The sequence below is a fragment of the Myotis myotis genome, unplaced genomic scaffold, assembly GCF_014108235.1.
Source record: "Myotis myotis isolate mMyoMyo1 unplaced genomic scaffold, mMyoMyo1.p scaffold_m19_p_14, whole genome shotgun sequence".
Lineage (NCBI taxonomy): Eukaryota > Metazoa > Chordata > Mammalia > Chiroptera > Vespertilionidae > Myotis > Myotis myotis.
Window position 1 is genome coordinate 14952002 of NW_023416318.1, and position 21965 is coordinate 14973966.

The 21965-nt window shown below is 39.4% G+C and overlaps 1 protein-coding gene and 2 pseudogenes across 5 annotated transcripts in view; 2 read left to right on the top strand and 1 right to left on the bottom strand.

Moving 5' to 3' along the window:
* PPP3R1 (protein phosphatase 3 regulatory subunit B, alpha) overlaps nucleotides 1-21965 on the top strand; it is a 60552-nt gene that overhangs the window by 30462 nt on the left and 8125 nt on the right. For all 5 annotated transcript variants that reach the window (XR_004971806.1, XR_004971807.1, XM_036334299.1 and 2 more), the window contains exons 2-4: nucleotides 2847-2886; nucleotides 20238-20414; nucleotides 21236-21295. Coding sequence is in view for 3 of the 5 variants with exons in the window: in XM_036334299.1 (XP_036190192.1) it covers nucleotides 2847-2886; nucleotides 20238-20414; nucleotides 21236-21295 (277 nt within the window). In the remaining 2 variants the exon portion in view is untranslated. The remainder of the gene's footprint in view (nucleotides 1-2846; nucleotides 2887-20237; nucleotides 20415-21235; nucleotides 21296-21965) is intronic.
* Nucleotides 3761-4116, bottom strand: LOC118669369 (annotated as a pseudogene).
* Nucleotides 9907-12707, top strand: LOC118668922 (annotated as a pseudogene).

Genomic DNA, 21965 nt, shown 5'->3' on the forward strand with positions numbered 1-21965 from the left:
CTGTACCTTTACTGACTTTTTTTGAGGGGGTGGGGTGAGTGTCTACTTTTATCTGTCAGTTACTGTGAGAGAAATGTAAAAATCTAATATGATTGTCTATTTTCCTTTCAGTTCTGTTTGCTTTTATTTATTTGAAGCCTTATTAAGCATATGTATAAAAGGCTCTTGGGACCCAATTACTGTGTGTGTGTGTGTGTGTGTGTGTTTTCTCACATATCACACAATTATGAGACATTAATTGGGTGCCCTACAGTTTAACTCAATTCTGACAACTCTACCTGGAAATTGCACCAAATTCCACAAGTTAAGGGGTCAATCCTACAATACTACCCCCTTTTCGCCTCTTCAGATGCCAGTTGCAAGTCCAGGTTGTTACCTGGGGTTCTAGATGTTCAACTGGCTATGGATTGGAGGTTTCAAGGACCTCTTCTTTGGGTTTAATTAATTTATTAGAGCAACTCACACAACTCAGAGAAACATTTTACTTACTAAATCACTGGTTTATTTTAAAGAAGCTAACTCAGGAACAACTAAATGGAAGAGACACATAGAGCAAGGTACAAGGGAAGGGGTGAGGAACTTCCATCTTCTCTCTAGGTGTTCCACTCCCCCTACATCTCCATGTGTTCACTAACTTGGAAGCTGCCCTTTTGGGTTTTCAAGGAGGCTTTATTACATAGGTGTGATTGATTGGATCATTGGCCATTGGTGATTGATTGAAAATCCAGCCCTCATGCTCTACTTTTAAATAATGTTTTTCTCATAGTGTAAGATATTGACAATATATATCACATTTGTGCTGCCATTGTCAAAGAATTTATTTCTGCACATTATATACCACATAATGAATTCATTGTTAACATAAACACTATGTGCTAAATAGCTATGTTTTAAAAACCTTTAAAAATGAGGAAAATGTCTTTTATATTTACCTGGATAAAGCATTTTACCTTAATATTTGAAAGATATTTTTGCTTGGTATAAAATTAGACAGGTTGAGGTTGAAATAACCTTTTGGATATATGGATTTGAAGCCTAGGAGAGAGATGAAGCATTCAGTGATGGTAGAGAAGTTCTGAGGAGTCCTGCTATTCCCTGGTCAGGCTATTCCTTGGCTCTTAGTGGATGCTGGCTAGCAGGGAGTGATATAAGATAGATGATATAATTTATAAAGAATTGATAACACTGTAAAGGTCAGGGGGCTAGAGAAATAAGGACCTGGTTTCGAAGTCTTCACTGAAATTCATATAAGCCTTTTGTCATCACATATAAAACAATTATAGCATTAATTATTTTTTTAAAACTCCCCATGGTAATCCAAAGTATTATATTCTTCTTGGAGCCTTGAAAGAAACATAATTTTAGGTTGTGTGTAATAAGATTTTTTTAAAGGTGTATTTAAATATTTTAAGCATGGAAGAGTATGGTAAGAATTTCTTCCATCGTTAGTATATATTTTATATTTAAAGTGACCTAAAATTAAATTAATAGGTTCTGGAAAATTACAGTTACCCACTATAATTTTCAGTTATTGGCAAAATGATACAAATTGAAGATACTGATTTGCTGATATACTCTCATAGACCTTAAATTATGTAGAATAAGAGATACTTTTCAGAGTGTACAAGCTAGCCAGACAGATTAAATTGTTTTTTCAGGAAGTATTCAATAACTTAGGGTATATAAGTATATACAGGGGTGGGCACAAGTAGATTAATAATAATAAGTACAATAATTACTAAATAAATAATAAAAGAATAAACTCATAACTGTAAACCTACTTGTGCCCACCCCTGTATTTAAATGTTGATTCTGTTGTACACTTAATGTCAGTATTAGATTGATGGAAAATAGGATGCATGGTACACAATTTTATCTCTGAACTTTAAAAACTCAATTTACATTACTTTAAATTCTGTGGTCTTTTTAAAAAAGATCTTAATGGCTTTAGTTTTGTTTTGTTTTTCCTCACCAAAGGATATGTTTTTGTAATGATTTTAGAGATATGGGAAGAGAGAGGGATATATATATAGAGAGAGGATATATATAGATAGATTGCTTCCCATAAGCACCCTGGTCTGGGATCAAACCTGTAACTTGGATAATGTGTCCTGACTCAGAATTAAATCAGCAACCTTTTGGTGTTCGGGACGACGCTCCAGTCAACAGCCACATTGACCAGGATGATCTTAATGGTTTTTGCTTCGTGTGAATATGATAGTTGGAATTTTGACCATTTCAGATTTGGAACTACTACTGGTTCCATTACTAATCAAATGGTTTAGTTATCAAGATATTTTTCAATGTAAGCATTGGCTCAGGTCTGTAGTTTTTCTAGAGCATTTTTTTTCCTAAATAAATTTCACATAGAATCCTAGTATAAAAAACAGATACTAGTGGTTTTATATTTCTTTATAAGTTAGGGATTCAGATGAATTGTATTAACTTACACCAGGGTGGGCAAACTTTTTGACTCGAGGGCCACAATGGGTTCTTAAACTGGACTCAGAAGAAGGAGCTGTGGCCGTGTTTCCCGACGTTGCCATGTTAACACTGCTGCTGGTGAAGGAGCAGAGGGGAGAGCAAGAGAACCCTCCGCTCTTTCGGCTCCGCGGGCCGGATAGAACAGCCGAACGGGCCGGATTGCGGGCCGTAGTTTGCCCACGGCTGACTTAGACCCTAACCATGAGATAAGATGTCCCATAAAAAGAAAAATTGGAATTGGCTGTCTGACATTGGATCCACTTCCCTTCTAATATAGAAAATTATATTTCAATGTAAATATAAACTTTTAAAAGAAATTTACTAATGTTGTGTAACTAATAACTTTTTTTTTTTTCCTTCAGGGAAATGAGGCAAGTTATCCTTTGGAGATGTGCTCACACTGTAAGTCAAATATTCTTGTTAATTTGTTTTATACTTACATTTCTCTTTATATTTATATATCACATACTTCTTTCTATATGTTTGTGTAGCAATGTTAGCACATGATTATTTAAAATGGGTAGTGAATTTGACTTATAGTCTTAATTAGAATAGAGAATTAGAATTTTTTTTTTACAGACTTTTTTATTATTGGGATCTGCAGTATGCTATAGTTACAAACCAAACCTCAAATATCAGTGGCTTAATTGAACAATTAACTTACTTATTTTGTGTTTACATAAAATAAAGTACTTGCTGAAGGCAAAACTTTGGTAGTCCAAGTAGCTATTGCAAAAAATCTTTTTGGGGGAGAATGAGGAATTTAAGCAGTGTGGGTGGGCTTGTTATTTCTGACTGTATTGGAGGATGTAAAAGCAGAACATGACACTGTTAGATGTCGATTCAAGGATCAGTCAAAAAAACCAAAAGGTTTTTTTGTGTGGAAGGCCATTGATAGGGGAAAGGGAGATCCTGAGAATTGTAATGGAGACATTTGGTAAATTTAGATATCATGAGGCGGTCACAGAACACCGAATCATTCTAAACCTTCCTTGCCCTTTTCATCCCTGTTTGATGGAGCTGCTCCTGCCTTGTTTGGAGACCTCTTACCTTGCAATGAGGTACCTCTTCCTTTTTTTTTTTTTTCTTTCTTTCATTAAAACCATTTTACTTGTTGCTCATTATGTTTCATTAGTTTGCTTTCTTTTCCCCAAACACTTGTCAATTTCTTTCATTCTCATCAACACCTTTGCTTGCTTCTGAGCTCTGGGTAGAATGCTCTTGTGTCAAGTTTTTGTTTTGTTTTAACAATTGATAATTTATTAAAAAGTTTGATTTAAGTATCTGCAATGGTGTCTTAAGTCTTGACTCCTGTATCAATACTATTGGAAGTAATATATTTAACAACCTCTAACAATCTCAGAAGGGCTATACAAGTTAATGAGTCGCTTGTGGATCCTCATCTGAAATGGATCCCAAGTCTTAGAACATTTCCCACGGAGTTTTTCTTGTAGTGATCCTTAGAGTCTTGGTGGACATCCAAACTGGTCTTTTCACTTTTCCTTTGCTCCTCTGATCAAGTCAGCACACACCTTCTCCAAAGACTACATTGCAGCTAGTTAGAGTAATTCTAATTCAGTGAATCGCCACCTCTGGCTCCATGGATATCTTTCCTGTATCTTTAAAAGCCATGGCTGTGGCATGGTTTCCTGATGGATTTATTCCTCCGTAAGAGCAAACAGTGGTGAGTCAGGAGCAGAAGCCAGTGGAACAGAGCTCTGCTGCAGCTTCAACCTTGTCTTCTTTTAAGAGTTGTATCAAGTTCCTTACTTACTTGACTTCATTGTCTTTTAACTCTTAGATAAATGTTATCTTTCCTCTCCTAAGAATCTATCATGGGTAGTAAGTACCCTGTTTATTTCCTTGTAGCAAAGAAATTACTTGTTTTTATTCATCCATTTCTATCTTCCATTTTGTAAGTTATATAATTTATTTTTAAATGAGTGATACTCTATGACCAATTACCCAGAATTCTGCCATTTGAACTACATACATTTTATTGTTTTTCTTCTCAGGCTTTCCTTTATAAATTTCTTACATAATTATGTTCACATTCAAATGTATATTTTTATTTTAATACTAGAGGCCCAGTGCATGAATTCATGCACCCGTGGGGTCCCTTCAGCCTGGCCTGCACCCTCTTGCAATCCAGGACCCCTCGGGGAATGTCGGAGAGCTGGTTTCACCCTGATCCCCGCAGTTTTCTGTGCACCAGGCCTCTAGTATGCATATAAGATCTTTGGTTAATCTCTTCCCACCCTCTCCTCTCCCCTCCCCTCTTCCCTCTGAGATTCATCAGTCTGTTCCATGTTTCCTTCCATGCCTGTCGTTTCCACTCCTGCATTGAGCGTCTGTCCCCTGGTGGTCAGTGCGCATCATAGCTACCAACCAGTCACTTAGGCTTTTATATATATAGATAAAGATAAAATGTTGCACCTAGCATATTGTAAAAATTGACCTAAACAAAACCTGATTGTGACTATACTACCGCCTATCGGCAGTTTTGTTAATAAAGTTTTATTGGAACACAGTCAAGCCCATTTGTTTACATACGGCTGTTTTTATGCTACAGTGGTAGAGTTGAGTAGTTGCAATGGAAACTATATGGTCCATAAAGCCTAAAATATTTACTATCTGGCCTCTTACAGAACAAGTTTGTTGGAACCCTATTATAGACAGTAATGGTCTTCTGAATTTGAGAACTGTCACCTCTATCACTGCCTAACCTATCTGAACTATGGTCAAACTAGAGTTTTTACAAGCTAATGCTTTAGGTGTTAGCTACATCTAGAATTCTTATTTCTGGCAAAGTTAATATGTCGGTATTATAGTTTCTTTAGAATCAAAAGGGTGTGCTCAAAATTGTACCTTGCTACTTCGAGCGTGTGACAGTTATTCTTGCTAATGGGCAAGAAGGAGGTTTGGAAGTCTAATTAACCAGGCTTCATGCTGCAAATGGAGTTTAGATTGAGTTTTGGAAGTATTGTACAACTCTGATTGGAATGAGGTACTAGGAAATTAGTTTTTGTTTCTTGGTCAAGGAACAGAGGTCCTAAGTATTTCCAAGGTTCTTCTCTTTGCTTCTTTTACCTGGTTGCAAAGAAAAATATATTAGGGCAAAAGGCAAGATGGATGGCCTTCTGCACATCCAGATGGCAAAAGCCAAGTTGTTTTTTTTTTAATGTGTGGTATTTGAAATAAATGTCATACACTGTTAAAGCTCTTTTGGTTTTATCCTTAGAACTTAGTCTTCTTTCTTAAGACTTCATCTATGCTTAGTGAAAACTGTTGAACCTTGTCAGGAAAGGTTTATACTTGTCAGTGAATATTCAACCAGCAATAAATCTATATGACTTAATCTGTTAGCCAGTATATAGTGCCCCCCCCCCCCCCCGCCTCTGTTCCCTACTTGGTTCATCAGAATACAGTGTACTTTTGTATATTTTATACATGATTTGGATTAATTTCTCCAAAATGAACTTGTCCACATTAAAACCAACACTTTTTCCTGCCATCCATACATTGTAAATTTTTTTCTCTTATTTACAAACCTCTTCATTATTGGAAGAGCTTAATATTATCTATATATAAGATAAGAATGTTAAAACCAGTCTTTGAGGCGCTTCAATATTTATACTTCCCTGTTTGGGTTAAACCCTGTCATGCCTTCTCATTCCTTTAAGACCCAGTTTGATTCTTTGTTCTCAGTGAGGCCTTATAATTGTCCCAGTTTTCATTGGTCCTTCCTGTTCTTCAAGTGGTTATTGTCTGTTTTGTTCTTTTAGTATTTAATTGTGCTACTTTTTAAAAGGTAAGGTACTATCTTCGGCCCATGACACAGATAAACAACACAAGGTGCTTATGGTCTAGCTACTGGGAAAAAGAGGAACGCATATATTATTATAGTGGAACTAAATCTTTATGAAAAACAAAAACAGGGGTCCCAGGGAGTGGAAATTATCCTTGGTTAAGGAAATTAAGAAAAGCTTCACAGAAGGACTGACTTTTGAAATTGTTTTTGAAAGCTGTATTAGTTTTCAATACTGATTAATTCTTTCACTTGTCTGGTCATTTGTCCCTTTCATTCTCCTTAAATTGCATCTAGATTTTCATCATTCTATCCAGACACCCTGCATAGTCATTCCCAATATCCTACTTTTACTCACTGATTTCTCTCCTAATTCTTAAGAAAACTGAGAACATTTTAAGTGTTAACCTCATTATCTCCTTATCTCCAACTCCCCCTACTTTCCACTCCTCCCCACTGCACACAGAAACTTTCCCAATCGCATGCTCATACCCCCTTATTCTAGGTCAGCCTCCTTGCTTGTGCTTTGGATCTCATCCACTCTCATCTACAGGACTGTTTTGTTAGGTTCTCCCTGTTTTTCAGCTGCTCCATCTCTCTTCAATTTATAGACAGGATTAACTTCCTTGATCCTGACCCTTCATGCACCTCCCAGTTTTTCTCCATTTTTTCTCATATTTGAGCTTCCTAGAAGAGCATAATCAGTTATCTCCATTTCAGTATTTCTGCTAATTTCACGGCCTGTAAACTGACTTTTATTCCCTACTATCTACTGAAACTTTAAGGTCACCTTCATTTTATTGCATAATTGCTAAATCTGATGGATTAAAAACCATGTACATAAAGCAGATGCTGAGTAAGTATCTCTTGACTGAATAAGTTAGTCAGAGCTCACAGCTGAACTAGCTGTGTTGGATAGACAACTAGTTGGGTAATTTTAAAGGCTGTACCTTTAGGAAAATTCCGTAGTTACCAATCATCACACTTAATTTGTTTCATGAATAATAAAACAAATGTGCCAGGCACTATTCTAAGCATTTCACATACATCAATGTTTTTAATCTTCATGATAGTCTCATGAGAGAGGTATTATTACTTAATCCTTTGTACAGAAGAGAAAACGGGCAGAAAGATCTCAATCACACAGCCACAGGTAAAGGAACAAAGACATGATTTGATCTCAGGCAGTCATGCTCCAGAGTCATATGCTTAATCCCAATCCTATACAGCCTCCCTTATAATAAATGTTATAAGATTATGTTATGTTTGTCTGCACATGAATTACTTTAGGCAAACTGGACTTGTCTAAGACATAGAAGTATTCTCTGAACCCCCACTTCTCAGTTCAGTGTTCACTTTTCATTGAGTTAAATTATTCTAGGCCATTGTGACTTTGTTTCTGTCTGTTAGCTAACCTGTCTGGACTATAGTGGAAATGTATACTCTGTTGGGGTAATTTGCTCAAAGTTGAGACCTTACTTGTAACTTGGCATGATGACTTGGAAAAGTGACTGTGTAAGATACTACTTTAGATAGTTTAAACAGAACTAGATTGGGGCACAGTTGAAAGTGTAAATTGAAAATCAGATTCAACTATTTATTACTGTTAAAACCAGTGTAATTCTGAATGGTTTTGATAAAATGAAGTACAGGGCCTATTTTGTAGACTAAATGTAGATGAAGGACTGATAATAGTTTTTTATCTAAAAAGATTTCTCAATTTTCTTTGATTAGAAGGTGACCCAGGAAGAGCTGGCAGATTCTTAAACAATGTTTTCTTTTGCATAATGAAGTATCTGTAGAAACCCTGAATACATCTTTAGCCATTAGGATAACTGCTCTAATTTTAAGTAAACAACCTCATATTCAAGCAATTTTTTTTTCTGATGTGAATATTTACAAGTGACTTGAAAATGTAGAGATAATTGACTTTGTGCTGTTAATTTCTGCTCTCAATCAGATTAGACTAGGGTTTTTCTTTGTTGTGAAAATAAAGCTTTTTCAGAGAAAAACTTAATCTGAACTTAATTTGATCTTTTCCTTCATATCTGTATTCCTTTGTTTTCTTTCTTAAATGGGACTAGAGCAGCCGTGGGCAAACTACGGCCCGTGAGCCGGATACGGCCTGTTTGAAGTGAATAAAACTAAAAAAAAAAAAGACTGTAGTGATGTTTACTTTGAATTTATATTAGTTCACACAAACACTCCATCCATGCTTTTGTTCCGGCCCTCCGGTCCAGTTTAAGAACCCATTGTGGCCCTCGAGTCAAAAAGTTTGCCCACCCCTGGACTAGAGTAACTCCAATTTTTTTTTTTTTAAATATATTTTATTGATTTTTTACAGAGAGGAAGGGAGAGAGATAGAGAGTTAGAAACATCGATGAGAGAGAAACATCGATCAGCTGCCTCCTGCACATCTCCTACTGGGGATATGCCCGCAACCCAGGTACATGCCCTTGACCGAAATCGAACCTGGGACCTTTCAGTCCGCAGGCCGACGCTCTATCCACTGAGCCAAACCGGTTTCGGTGCATAACTCCAATTTTTAAATAATGTGTGTTCTAATGACTAATATCAATAAAAATTCAGTTTGAATGTGAACAGATACAAATGTTCTTAAAACATTTTAAGCTAAAATGCCATTTGTTATTTACAGATTTTTTGTCATTAACTTTGAAATTGATATGTGCTTTTGTCACTTTAGATTAAAAACCTTCATAAATGTGTCACACAGTTCATGCTTAAGCAATCTACCAACCTTGATTTATCATTTACTTAGTAATTTGATGATCCTAAATTCTAATTTCACTTAGGTCACTGAGAATTACTACTATTCTGCTTTCTTTCAGTAAAGCTTTAGAGCTGGAAAGAAGAGAGGGATGAATGGTTTTCTAAAGTTTAGTGCATGAACTTGAACATATAAGCTTTGAGTTGTTACCTTATTTTGCTCTTACAGGGCCTTTTATTAAATACCTGGTTTGTCTACTGTATTCTAAATATTTCAGGTTTGTCAAATTTTGATATTATGGCAGCACTTACCAATTTGTAGATTCAGCAGTGAAGTCTATGACATAGTATTTTGGTAGTCTGCTAAAATTTGAATAATTTTATATTTGTGATGTAGAAGTCAGTTTTTTTAGCTGGTAAAAGCCTAGCTAACCATTTAGCAAATGTATAAATTCTTGGCTCTCCTTCAGAATGTTAGAGCAAATAATATGGAGAAAAAAAATATAAGAAAAGAAGGACTTGGGACAAATAGAGTAATAGCATCTGTCTAAAAGAAATTTAAGGAAATATATTAGCTAAGATGAAAGCACAAATAATCAATGAAATAGTGGGTGAAAATTTCCCTCTCCTGAAAAGTCAAATCTGATTGAAAGAGCATTCTGATAGTCAAGAAGGCTAGATGAAAAAGACCTACATTTAGTCTCAGCCTATTTTAAAATTCCAAGAGTAAGCCCTGGCTGGTGTGTTCAGTCCATGCTCCAAAAGGTCGGAAGTTTGATTCCTGGTCAAGGGCATGTACCTGGGCTGCAGGTTTGATCCCTGGCCCCAGTTGGGGTGTATATGGGAGGCAACCAATCAATGTCTCTCCCTCTCCTTCTCTCTTCTTCTTTCTCCCTCCCTCCCTACCTTCCACTCTCTAAAAATCAATGGAAAAATATCCTCTGGTGAGGATTAATAAAAAACATAATAAGATAAAATAAAATTCCAAGAGTAAAAAGAGAACCCTAAACAAGGGGGGAAATAAGCTGCCTAAAAAGAATAGGCGTCCACTGGCATTGGATTTCTTAGCAGCAGCAGTAGATAATAGAAAACATGTGCCTGACTGGTAATCGAACCCGGGACATCTGGGTTCATGAGTCCATCCTTAACCACTGAGCCCACTGTCCAGACCAGAATTTATTCTTGTATTGTCTATAAATTACTGTATTATTTTCCATATAAGCAACTATAAACCTGCTTTTGCCCTATCCTGAATATAGATGATAGAAGAGATTCTTTATTTTACTACTTTGTATAATATAATTTAAATTGAATACAGAGGTATTTTCAACTATTAAAAAAGATAGTTCTCCCAAAGGTATCCTTACAAAAAGGAGACTAATAATATGTGTTTCAGCTTGACAAAACTTATGAAAATGAGTATCTGTCTGAGTCACAAGATGAGTCAAGAGGGTAGGGTTTGTTTTCATTCCCCTTGCCCATCTGCTTTAAAGGGAGTGCGATACCAAGCAGTAGGGAAAATCTTTGATGAAATTTGATGACGGAAGTTGGAATTTGTTCTTTAATATTTAACTTGTGCTAAGTGCAGATCTGAAACATTTAATGGTGCTGCCAAGATGGGTTTGATCTGTTTTAGAGATCTGTGCCTAATTTTTAGGAGATTGGTAAATGCTGATATTTCAAGACTTGAGACCTGCTTCATACTTTAGGATGTGTTTAGTTCTTTAATACATCTAGTCTGCAGTGCTGACAAGTGGGAGTGCTGATTGACTGCTTCTCTGGCAGCAGTAACAGCCAAATAAGTCAGTCTGTTCCTTCCATTCCTAAAAGAGGTATTTTTACCATTTGTTTTTGAAAGCTAGCTTTCTTAGTCTTGGCTTTTAAAAATATTCATGGCATTGCCTTCTAAACTAGCCACTTAAGAATATTTTAATTGTTTAGGTATAGATTCCTTCATTGCTCAGCTAGTTCCAACTAGATAATAAGTACTGAGTAATGTAGGGTGTCTTACTCATCATTGTAATCCAAGCAGGAAGGGATGGACAGAAAGGAGGGAATAAACGGGTGGTTGGAGAATAAATAGGTACTGCCTTCTTAAAGCTCAAGGTGAATCTGGGCTGCGTGAGGTATGTGAGAATGATTAGACAGAGCTTGTTCCCTTCAAGTCATACTTCAGGGTCTTTTTAAAAAAAAGCCAGTTATTGGGGCGGGCGCGGACACCCGCAGCAGCTGCTGAGTGGGCGGCCTCAGGCTCCGAACGAGGCGGTGGCGGTGGCAGCGGCGGCAATGGCGGTGGCCGTGTGCGCCATGGACTCAGACCCCAAGGGGTATGAGCTCAACGATAACCTGCGGCGGGACTCGGCTGCAGCCGCCGCGGCAGTGGCGTTGGCCATGTGCGCCATGGACTCGGACCCCAAGGGGTACGAGCTCAACGGTAACCTGCTGCGGGACTCGCTCAGCGCCCAAACGGGCGCCCTGCCGAAAAGGCCCCTCAACTTGAACAGTTACGCTAACAAGAAGAGCGCAGCAGAGAGCATGCTGGACGTCGCCCTGCTGATGGCCAACGCCTCGCAGCTGAAGGCCGTCATCAACGAGGGCCCCAGTTTCCACTCCTTTGTCCCCCTGGTGGTCCTTATCTCCATCTCCCTTGTGCTGCAGATCAGCGTGGGCGTGCTGCTCATCTTCCTTGTCAAGGCCGACCTCAACAACCCAGCCAAGCACGCCAAGATGAACTTCCTCAACAACCTGACCACTAGCCTTGTCTTCATCATCGTCGTGGTCAACATCTTCATCACTGCCTTTGGCTTCTAGCACCTGTAGTGGACCTGGCGCCCCGGCAGTAGGGCTTAGATGCCCTGGATTGTGCCTGGTCGCAGCCACACAGACCCCAGAAACTGCCTCAGCCTTGGGGCCCACCTGCCTCTGTGCTGCACTTCCTCAAAATGCCAGCGTCAAGACTAGACTGGAGAACAGTCGGACCAGTGTGAGTCCTGCTCCATCCTTGGCTCCTCCTCCCCCTGAAGCAGGGGCAGCGAGGCCCAGAGGCAGAGCTAGAGATCCCCAAGCAGGGCCATGGCCAACATAAGACATGCAGCAGGCCTGAGGAGGGGCAGTTAGGGACCAGGGCTAGCCTTAGTCTTGGGATATTTCTAGAAGGACAGGAGGTGCCCCTCCTCAGCCAACGCACCCGCTGGGGGACCCTTGGCCCCTGCCTTTCCTGACCTGGTACAATGAACCACCAGCTAATGTGGCACCGCTGTGGCCGTGGACCACGCACACACCTTCCACCAGCCCTGCTTTTCTAAGCACAAATGACCAATAAAACGAATGCATCTCCCGTGCAGCTTCCAGCACTAGTCTCCTTCCTGGGCCTGGGCCCTGCACCTGCCCCAGGCCAGGCCTGTAGTGGTCTCTCCTCTGCTCAGGGCAGTCAGGGGGACATGGTTGACACCTCAGGTGCCTTCTCCAGGTTGGCATCTCCAGTCAGGTTTCCAGGTGGAGACCAGGGTCTTGGATCTGCATTGCCCCAGTGTCTTTATTTTTACAGAATGACTTAAAGAGCTCCTGTAACCCTCGCTGGTTTGGCTCAGTGAATAGAGCCTGTGGACCAAAGGGTCCTGGGTTCGATTCCGGTCAAGGACACGTACCTTGGTTGCAGGTTCCTCCCCAGCCCGGGCCCTGGTTGGGGCTCCTGCAGGAGGCAACCAATTGATGTTTTTCTCTCTCATCAATATTTCTCTCTGTCTTTCCCTCTCTCTTCCACTGTTTCTAAAAATCAATGGAAAAATATCCTTGGGTGAGGATTAAAAATATAAGTATGTATTAATAAATAAATAATAAACAATAAATAAATAAATAAATAATAAAAGAAAATAAAGAGGTCCCATAGCCCCGGTCATCATTGGCTCTATTGGGAGCCTTCCCACAGGTGTTTCCCCCCCCTCCAGCTGGGGCTTCAGTGAGTGATACGCACACACTGTGCTGTCAACAACTTTAGCTGTAGCCTGGACTGCAGCTCAGTTGGTAGGAGCGTAGTCCTGATATGCCAAGGTTGCAGATTGAATTTCCAGTCAGAGCACATACCCAGGTTGTAGATTCAATCTCCAGTGGGGCGAGTATGGGAGGCAACTGATCGATGTTTCTCTCTCTCCCTTTCTCTCTCTAAAAATCAATAAACACATATCCTCTGGTGAGGATTGAAAAAGTAAAAGAAACTTCAGTTGAGAAAAGAAGAAAAGTCAGTTGTTGCCCCACATGTGGCTCAGTGATTCAGCATCTACCTATCAGGAGGTCATGGTTCAATTCCCAGTCAGGGCACATACATGCCAGGGTTTCAATCCCCAGTAGGGGGCATGCATAAGGCAGCCAATCAGTGATTCTCATCATTGATGTTTCTCCCTCCCTCTCCTTTCCTCTCTGAAATCAATAAAAATATATATTAAAAAATAAAATAGCCCTAACCGGTTTCGCTCAGTGGATAGAGCGTCGGCCTGCAGACTGAAGGGTCCCGGGTTCGATTCCGGTCAAGAGCATGTACCTTGGTTACGGGCACATCCCCAGTAGGGGGCATGCAGGAGGTGGCTGATCGATGTTTCTCTCTCATCTATGTTTCTAACTCTATCCCTACCCTTCTTCTCTGTAAAAAAAATCAATAAAATATATTTAAAAATAATAATAAAATAGTCAAATGGTTAAAAAAAAAAAAAAAGCCAGTTATTGTCAAGTTAAAGGATCGTCACTGTTATGTTGCTTTGCCTTTGAGGAAGGTTTAAATTACTCATCCAGAACAGGTATCAACAGTTTATAATATTTCATAAGATAGTTAAAGCTGAAGAAAGTGGGTAGATTTTAAATGTTGCTTTTTAAGGACTTTTGCCAGAATGTGTGTTAATGATACTCATAACAACAGGATATACAATTAATAACCCCCCCCTTTTAATTAGAAAAATTGATAGTGGTTTCATAAATGGAGAATTCAAGGAAGGACATCAATCAGAGGATTTATGAGGAAATGGAGGCATAAAATTTATCCTGTTCAATTGTGCCAAGAGCATTGTAGCTAAAGTAAAAGTAATGGGTAGAGAAAGATGGAAATTTAAATTGAGGCTAACTGTTGTCAAGGACTTAAGACTTTTTTACCGTTTGTATTAGGAAGCCACTAGAAATTTTTAAGCACTAGCAATTGGGCTGAATATAACCTTTAGAACGAGTGCTATTGACAGTGTAAAAAGGATGGATTGAGCCAATACATTTATTTGATGGTTTATGATTAATTTTTATTATCTTGATATTCATAATATTCCTTATTCATTCATTAAGACTGTGGAATACTGTCTTCTGGATTACTGGTGTTCTCCAGATAATCTACACTAATAAAAGACAAATATGCTAATTGACCATACCTTCGCTATGCCCACCAGCCAATCAGCGACTATATGCAAATTAACCCAACCAAGATGGCGGTTAACTTGCATATACCAGCTGGGAGCGAAGACTGAAGACAACGTAGAAGGAAGCCAAGCAGCAGAAGGGAGCAAAGTAGAGGCGGCGGAGACAGGAACGGAGCCAAGGTGGCGGAGGCGGGAGGCAGGAGGCGGGTGGTGGCTGGGAGACAGAATAGGCCCTTGACGTCAGGGAGGGGCGGGACCTGAGCACTTGGCACAGAGGGATAGGACAGGCTCCTTGGAAGGGAACAGGGTGGAGCTGCGCTCACACTCAGCCTCGGACTTCAGTTTCCTGGTGTGTCAGGTGGCCCTCCCCGCCTTCACCGTGTTGCAAGGTTCAGCTCAAAAGACTGAGAGCCTCCAGGGTGGTTGGGAAGGCAGTTCGGGTGAGGCCAGTGGGCGAGCAGATTGGCTGGAGGTGGGGCAGCAGGGCTCCCGGATTGGCTGGATTCGACAGGGCAGGGCTAACCTTTGAGAGGTGCGAGGGGGAGTGTAAGGGAGTGTGCACTCACGTGTGCCACCGGCCTGCCGGCTTTACTCTTGCACGGCGACTGTGGTGGCGGCGGCGGTTACTACCCGAGCCCAGATGGAGCAGAGGCCAGTGGAGCAGAAGGACATCCCGGCATCCCGATACCAGATGGCGTGGCCTGCGGGTCATGGCCAAAGGGGAGGACACCAAGAGCGGCTCCACAATGGGGCTGCTGCCTACAGGCATCCTCCAAGTGGGTAAACACCAGGCCTAGGGAAGGTGAGAACCTGGCATCCGGTGGAGGGCAAGTGGTGGCAGCGTCCGCGGAGCATGTGAGGTGTCAGGGGCGGTGGACATGGCCCTGTTGGCAGGCTAGGCCTAGGGGACCCTACACGCGCACGATTTAATCGTGCACTGGGCCTCTAGTCTATATATATAAAAGCCTAATGGAAATTGTCCCCACAGGACTTAGACCAGGAGACTGATCGCTTGCTATGACATGCACTGACCACCAGGGGCAGCACAGAATAAAGGGAGGCCCCAGCCAGGAGCCAGAAGGCCCTGATCGGCCTTGATCACCGGCCAGGCCTAGGGACCCTACCTGTGCATGAATTTCATGCACCGGGCCTCTTGTTAAAACATAATCCTTCAAGCACTTCATTTTCAGTTTTTTAATGTAACTTTCCAAATTGTTATTTATGTTCCTATCTCAGTAAATGGAATTTCACAGATAGTTTCCATAAATATATGGCACTGTATTTCTACCTTTCCTCTTTTCCATTAATGATATATTCTAGAGCTATTGTTAAATGAAAATGACCCCTGATTCATCTGTGTACTGTTTGTGGAAACACTGTCATCTGTCTTTCCTTTTCTACTTGTAACCTACTTTAGTCATTCATTAATGTTCAGTTTTCTCATCACCTTTTGTGGTTTGTGGTTGTAAACTAAAGCAAACTAAAGATTGCTAGAAGGAGATAGTTAACTAATCCTTAGTATATACATAAAATTAAGGCAAGCATAGAGAGGTAGCTTTCAGCAACATGTATGAACTTTGAAAAAATTCTGAAAGGCTTGCTGATTGGTGTCTGGTTAGATAAATGGTTTTACTTCAAATACTGATGGCATTTTGATCAATAAGCTTAAAATATGAAACATAGAATTAATACTCATGTAAGCATTTATTGAGCACCTGTTATATGTAATGTACAGAATGCCATTGAAAAAGTCATGGACTCTGCCCTGAGTGGTGGGAGACACATGTAAATAAGTAAGTCAAAAGCATTTGTGGGACTTTATTATGTTCCATACATGGTTATCTAATTTCATCATGGAAAATTGGAAAGTAAGGTTTAGTTGAACAGTTCTGCTTTTATCATTTATTCCATTAAAGAAGGAATATTGTTTCATAAGGGGATAAAATACTCTATGAAGTTAATGTGCTTGTGAGGTTTTGATTGAATTATTATATGTGTATTTTGCTGTTTGAAGCAGGGTTTAGATGAATCATTAACACATTATTTGCGGGTAGTTTTTATCGCGCGTTAACAGGTGGCGCGGGCCATTTTTGCTAATTTTTTGCGCAAATGGCAACGTTCAGTAAAATTACGATAACCTTAGTTTACGTATTTATACGTTACCCGCATTCTACCACTAGTCTATAAAAAATGTATTAATACCTGTCCCGCGCTCTACTACCAGTCAACGTAAAACGTATAAGTAAAACGTATAAATACGTTTCCCGTATACAATGTGTTAAAGTAATGAATGTAAAGGCATTTCTACTATAATACAACATGTGCATTCCTGAATAACCTCATGTGCTGGGTAAACATGGCTAAGGAGACCACTCCTTTAGTAGCTTTGTAACCAAGTGCTAACAATAAAATACTAACACACACTTCCTCCGTCCCTCCCTCCTCAATAAAAAATCCTATATAATAAAAGCCTAATATGCTAAGTGTCTGGTCATCCATTCAACCAATCAAAGCATAATATGCTAATGATATGCTAAGGCTGCTCAACCACTCACTATGATGTGCACTGATCACCAGGGGATAGTCAACCAGTTGCTATGACGTGCACTGACCACCAGGGGGGGCAGAAGCTCTAACCGGTAGGTTAGCTTGCTGCTGGGCTTCAGCTGATCGGGACTGAGCGAGAATGGCCGGACACACCCTGGAGCCCTCCTGCAGTCCCTCCCCAGCTGGCCAACCTCCTGCGTCTCTCCCCGGCCCCAATCGTGCACTGGTGGGGTTCCTCAGCCTGGCCTGTGCCCTCTCGCAATCCAGAACTCCTCGGGGGATGTTGAAGACCCAGTTTTTGCCCGATCCCGCAGGCCAGGCCGAGGGACCCCACTGATGCATGAATTCGTGCACTGGGCCTCTAGTAAAATACTAACACACATTACCTCTGGCATTTGTACCATAGTTGTTCACTTACTAGCCTTAAACTTCAGCTGTGCTTTCTATTTTGAGATACAGGTTCTTGAGGGCATCTGCTTCAGCAGAAACTAATTTTATAAAAAGTAATGAACCAGGGTATAGTCACCATTGTTAATTGCTATTTTGGGGGGAGAGGTGGTAGATAAGAGAAATTGTCTTTGCAACTTGTTCATTTGCACCTTGTTTCCACCAGATAACAATGTTGAAAAGCCTTGGAGTTCTTAAATCCACTGAAGATGCTGTTACTTTCTGTTAAGAGAGATATTTGTTGTTTTCACCTTTTTTCTAAGAGTTTTCATATTTTACTTAGACTTTCTCTTTTAATCTTAGAGAACTTGTTCCTGGTCCCTTTGTAGTATGTCAGAAAAAAATCCCTATGAACCAGTGATAATTCTGTGCTCTACTGACATCACTCCTTTACCAACTGCATATGAACTAATTTATGTTGGAGCAGCATCTTATACAGTGTATACCTTAGTAGTACATATAATTATAGTTCTTATTCCACTTTAACATATTTTTAGATTTTAAAAATACATGCTTTACCTTTGAAGATGCCATATATATTTGAACTTTCAAAACAGTTTGGAATTTCAGTCTCTAATATTGTGGACCATAATACATGTATACATAATACATAATATATGACTGAGAAGAGCGGCCTTACCTAATCCTGTTAGGACCCTGATCTTGGACTTTCAGCCTCCAGAACTGTAAGAGATAAGATTCTGTTGTTTATAATCACCCACCTTTCCCCTAATACATAATACGTGACCATAGTACTCATGGGCAGCATAACATTTAACTTGTTAATTTTTTTTACTGGTGATTGTATTTAAATTTTTGTATAATTGTTTTGTTTCTATTAAGCCAAGATGAAAATTATTTATACGAATTAGTTTTTTAAAGGAATGAAAATAATAATGTTATTTAGAAGACAGTGAAAACACCTTTTTTAAGAATGCATATGATAAACCTGATACTGAATTTTGATAGAGTAATTATAAACTAATGCAAACATTTTTAAGTTGTTTCATTTTTATTTTCTCCTTTGAGCATTGAAAGGTGAATTTTTTTAGCTGTGGCTTGTGGGTCTGTTTTTTCTTACTATTTTTTGTTAAAAAAAAAAAGCGAAGCTGTATTTTATTTGCTTGTACTTACAAAGAAAATCTCTGGAAGAATATTCAGGAAACTGGCAACATTGCTTCCAAGAAGGGGAATTGGATATCTAAAGGGTAGGATGGAAGGGGAGCTTTGAATTTTGAACCATGAACTATCTATACCAGTGGTTCTCAACCTTCCTAATGCTGCGACCCTTTAATACAGTTCCTCATGTTGTGGTGACCCCCAATTTCATTGTTACAAACTGAACATAATTAAAGCATAGTGATTAATCACAAAAACAATATGTAATTATATGTGTTTTCCGATGGTCTTAGGCGACCCCTGTGAAAGGGTCGTTCGACCCCCAAAGGGGTCGCGACCCACAGGTTGAGAACCGCTGATCTACACTAATAGAGGAATATGCAAATTGTCCAGGACACTGTCACAATAATGACTGAACATCAGGCTGTGTGGGGCGACCAGGTCGGCAGGGGCGGTTAGTGAGGAACGACCAAACGACTGAATAGCAGACTGTGTGGGGCGATCAGGCCAGTGGGGGCACATTTAGGGGCGATCAGGCAGGCAGGCAGGTGAGCAGTTAGGAGCCAGCAGTCTCAGATTGTGAGAGGGATGTCCTGGATTGGAGAGGGTGCAGGCTGGGCTGAGGGGGAACCCCCCTGCCCCCTGTGCACGAATTTCATGCACCAGGTCTCTAGTCCCATATAATAAAAGCCTAATATGCTAAATGTCCAGTTGTCCTGTCGGCCATTCAGCCAATCAAAGCGAAATATGCTAATGATATGCTAAGGCCGCTCAACCACTTGCTAGAACGTACACTGACCACCAGGGGGCAGACAGTCAACCAGTCGACCAGTCACTATAACGTGCACTGACCACCAGGGGATAGACACTTCGACCGGTAGGTTGGTTTTCTGCTGGGGTCTGGCCGAATTAGGACTGAGCAAGATGGGCCGGACACACCCTGGAGCCCTTCCGTGGTCCCTCCCGAGCTGGCCAACCTCTGCATCCCTCCCTGGCCCTGATCATGCACTGGTGGGGTCCCTCAGCCTGGCACAATCCAGGACCCCTCCACTGAGTGCATGAATTTTATGCACCGGTCCTCTAGTTAGAAACACAGTAGGTCCTCGGGTTATGTCAGAGATCCGTTTCTATAGTGCGACGTAATGCAATTTTCGCCGTAAGTCGGAACCCACCTACATAAGCACCTACGTCACTCACGTGGAGCACATACACAACAGTACTGAAGTGAAACAGTAAAAAAAATTTAAAAGAAAGATAATTCCTGACCATTATTTGTGGTAAATAAATAATAAAAAAACATATGTCGAAATGACAGAACTTTTTTATATATATAAATAAATAGGAAATGGCGACATAAACATGAAACAACGTACGTCAAGTCCAACGTAACCCAACTGTCTGTAAAGTGAATCTGCCTACATGTAGGAACCACCTGACTGCCATGATCAGCTTAGCGTTGTCAATCCTATTTAATGTCTTGGTGTACTCAGCATGTAGTTGGCTGTCTGTTATGGCAGGTGCAGAGAAGCAGAAGGGTAACCAAATAAAAATATTTATGATGTACTTTCTCTGTTAGAAGGAGCTAGTCAATAGTGTATGTCGTTCTTTTAATTAAATTGGAAATTAAACTATTGGTTAACTGCTGAATCTCCCTCCCCCCATAATTATCATAAAATCATTTTATGAATCATGCTATTATTTTTGTTTACTTTTAGTTGATGCTGATGAAATTAAAAGGCTAGGAAAGAGATTTAAGAAGCTTGATTTGGACAATTCTGGTTCTTTGAGTGTGGAAGAGTTCATGTCTCTGCCGGAGTTACAACAGAATCCTTTAGTACAGCGAGTAATAGATATATTCGACACAGATGGGAATGGAGAAGTAGACTTTAAAGGTAAGAAAATAGTTTTTAACACCACAAGTTAGAGTCTTAAAAGCTCTATGTACAAAAATGTTTGAAAACTTTTAGCTTTTCTTAAATGCCTTTATATTACTGGTACTTTTATAATAATACAGTATGTTAAAATCTCAAAATCTGTGGTATATGAACCTTAATGAACTAAAAATCATTTACATTTTGGTTCATAAAGGATCAAATTGTTTGCATAAGATAATTTAATGAGATTTAGTATTTTCTTTGTTTTTAGAAAATTAGTCTCACATGAGGGAAACTTATCACATGAGAAGCTGCATTTTTTTAAACCTTTTTTACAGAATGAGACTTATACCAAGTCAGCAGTAAAAAATAAACTGTAGTAATAAGCATATGGATATTATCATAAAATGATTAATTAATCTAGATTTCACAAAGACATTTGGCAGTGCTTTTGCTGATATTAACATGATGCATAATTTTATACTTGATTCTATACTTTAAAATAAATAAACATTTCATTTCACTGTATATAGTCTTTTTTAAAAAGCCCTTTTTAATAGTCATGTTAAAAGAAGAAAGAGTTAAATAGTTTGTGAATAAGTTTTTGAATGTTATGCTCTGTGGTACTCAGAGAAACTTCAGGTTCAAATTTTTAAAAAATTAGAAATTATTTGTTGAAGTTTCAAGTTTGGCATTTTCCATCTTAACCATTGCTAAGTAATATTTTCTTCTGCAGCAAGAATATATCCTTTTGTGGATATGTAAGTTTTTTGAATATGTATTGTTCTATATAAAAAGTTGAAACTTCAGATTTGTAAATGTTTTCTATTCTTATTCAGAATTCATTGAGGGAGTCTCTCAGTTCAGTGTCAAAGGCGATAAGGAGCAGAAGTTGAGGTGTAAGTATTTTTCTTCGCTAAGGTATTCTCTCTCTTATACCAGTACTACCCCATACTGCATTATAAACTCCTTTTAAAATAGTCTAAAAAATATCTTTTATTCTCAATCCTTAGTAGGTATAATAGAAATTTTACATTCTGGAGAAAATCCTTTAGGACAGTGGTTCTCAACCTTCTGGCCCTTTAAATACAGTTCCTCATGTTGTGACCCAACCATAAAATTATTTTCGTTGCTACTTCATAACTGTAATGTTGCTACTGTTATGAATCGTAATGTAAATATCTGATATGCAGGATGGTCTTAGGCGACCCCTGTGAAAAGGTTGTTTGACCGCCAAAGGGGTCGCGACCCTCAGGTTGAGAACCGCTGCTTTAGGACATTTACAACTAGTACTTTTTAACAGTGTGTTGTCACTTTTTAATTGGATAGAAGGAAAATAGAATTCCCTTCTATTGAAAATAACCATATAAATGACATATCTTGAATAAGAGATTTTTTTAAATGAAAGTGTGTGTGAGTAGGTTAATTTAGTTTACACATACTGTTTTTGGCAATATTTAGCCAGAAGTCCACTATTTTGGTTTATGTAGTCAGCCTCTATTATAGTGAACTTCCAATACCTTTTTAAATTACTCAACTCTTAACTAGGGAGACGGTTTATTCAATAAC